Source organism: Austrofundulus limnaeus, unplaced genomic scaffold (assembly GCF_001266775.1).
Source record: "Austrofundulus limnaeus strain Quisiro unplaced genomic scaffold, Austrofundulus_limnaeus-1.0 Scaffold191, whole genome shotgun sequence".
Taxonomy (NCBI): Eukaryota; Metazoa; Chordata; class Actinopteri; order Cyprinodontiformes; family Rivulidae; genus Austrofundulus; species Austrofundulus limnaeus.
Genome location: NW_013952593.1, coordinates 108,273 through 110,035, shown reverse-complemented (window position 1 = coordinate 110,035; position 1,763 = coordinate 108,273). Strand labels below are relative to the sequence as shown.

Sequence of the window (1,763 nt, the reverse complement as noted above, 5' to 3'; positions counted from 1 at the left end):
TGTTTTCTACTACTTAGGGGGAACCATTTTCCAAAAAAAGGCAGCCTCGTGCGAATTGAATGTGCATGGTGGGGGCCAATGGCCCGGTTAGGGTTAGGAATAGACTATCAATTGTTAGTTTTAGGGAAAATGTCAGGGTTTGGTATAAATACAGTTAAAAATGAATGGAAGTCAATACAAAATACTACGTTTGATGCAAATACAAGGATGTGTGTGTGTGTGTGCGTGTGTGTGTGTGTGGGGGGGGGGGGCACTAGCAGCAGGAAATGGCTGACGAGACATTTCTGTTTGTATTGTGTCTACAGGGTTCTTGATGAAGTCTTACAGAAACTGGTTCAGCTCATACAGGAGGAGGAATGTGTGAGTGATAACAGAGAAAAAGACAACATTTTAAAAACCAAACTTTTCTGAAGATATTTCGAAGGGAGCCAACATTTGTGAGAAATAAAAACAATCATTAACTGAGTAGCAGMAAAGTCAGGTGGTTATTTTTGTTTTCATAGTTTTTATGTTGGAGAAGTTACAGTTATCAAACTGATTATTTCATATGCTCTCAACATCAGCATATACTGATATTAATGCTGATGTACTTAAACAAATACAAAGTACAAAAATGTAAACTCAGTTACAGTAAATTAMATGTAATTCACAACTTTCCACCTCCCTTCATAAATTATTTAGTCTAGATTGARCTATTTGACTGAATGAACTCCTCATTAGGTGCTGACTGTATAATGTTACATTTGATGAATCATTATTAAAAGATGAGTTATTTAACGCATCAGTTTTTCATTGTTTTACTGCAGATTTGTGACTTTGATAAAGAGATCATCTGGACTTGGCTTGTTTTTCCTGCAGCTTCATGTTTATGATATGTTTATGCCCTGCAGGGCCTGCAGTCTCTGTCTCTGTGTGAGTCACGCCTGCGCTCCCGGGGCACGGTGCTGGTCAACGCTCTGGGCAGCAACACCTGCCTGAGGAAAGTGGACCTGAGTGGAAACAATATGGACGATATTGGAGCCAAGATGCTCAGCAAAGCTCTGCAGATCAATACGACGCTCAGGTGAAGGAAGGAACGCAAAAGTTGTAGAAATAGTTCTGTTGAAAAGTGCTGTCACTACTGAGGGCTGAATGAAAWATTGAGTTGTTAACAGAAAAAGCAGCAGAACAGAAGCACAAATTAGCAAAATGGCTAAAAGGAGCAAATTGGTAGCTATAAGTAGTAGCTAAAAGTTGCTGGACAGTAACTGAAAGTAACAAAATTATAAGCAGTGGTGGGCAGCCCTAATCCAAAAATTAGCTCCGCAATTTCTAATGCGCTTATGAAAATATTTAGGTTTGCAGCTTCAAAAAYACTTGTGTCATATAAAAWTTAGCAGAAGCTAATTTTTAATCACAACTTAAATTTGACACTTAGTTGACAATTCATTTACAATATGCACAACACTGCCAACTAGCGGTGTATGAACACTTGCACAGCTTAATCCTACAAGCACCGATTGCTGAGGATCTGATTTCCTGAAACAGATTTGGCTCCTGGTGTAAAAATTAAAAAGTTGTTGAGGATTGCTAGTTCGGCTGCTTCTTAAAAAAGTTGAGGATTGCTAGTTTGGCTGCTTTGTCTTTTTCTTTTGTTTGTTGTAGATTTTTCATTAAAGAAGCATCAATAAAGTAATTTTAAAACTGTTTCAGCTCAAAAGCCGTCGAGGTTCACAGGGTTTTATCTCCCGTCTGAACCGGCTGATGTGAAGCACCGTCTGCCT

At 38.7% G+C, this 1,763-nt stretch overlaps 1 protein-coding gene across 1 annotated transcript in view; it reads left to right on the top strand.

Moving 5' to 3' along the window:
- Positions 1-305: 305 nt before the first annotated feature.
- Positions 306-1,763, top strand: part of LOC106524543 (leucine-rich repeat-containing protein 16B) — a gene marked incomplete at both ends in the record, with an annotated part of 39,145 nt that continues 37,687 nt past the window's right edge. Inside the window, 2 exon segments of the mRNA XM_014018385.1 lie at positions 306-360; positions 891-1,063. Of these exon segments, the coding sequence (XP_013873839.1) occupies positions 306-360; positions 891-1,063 (228 nt within the window).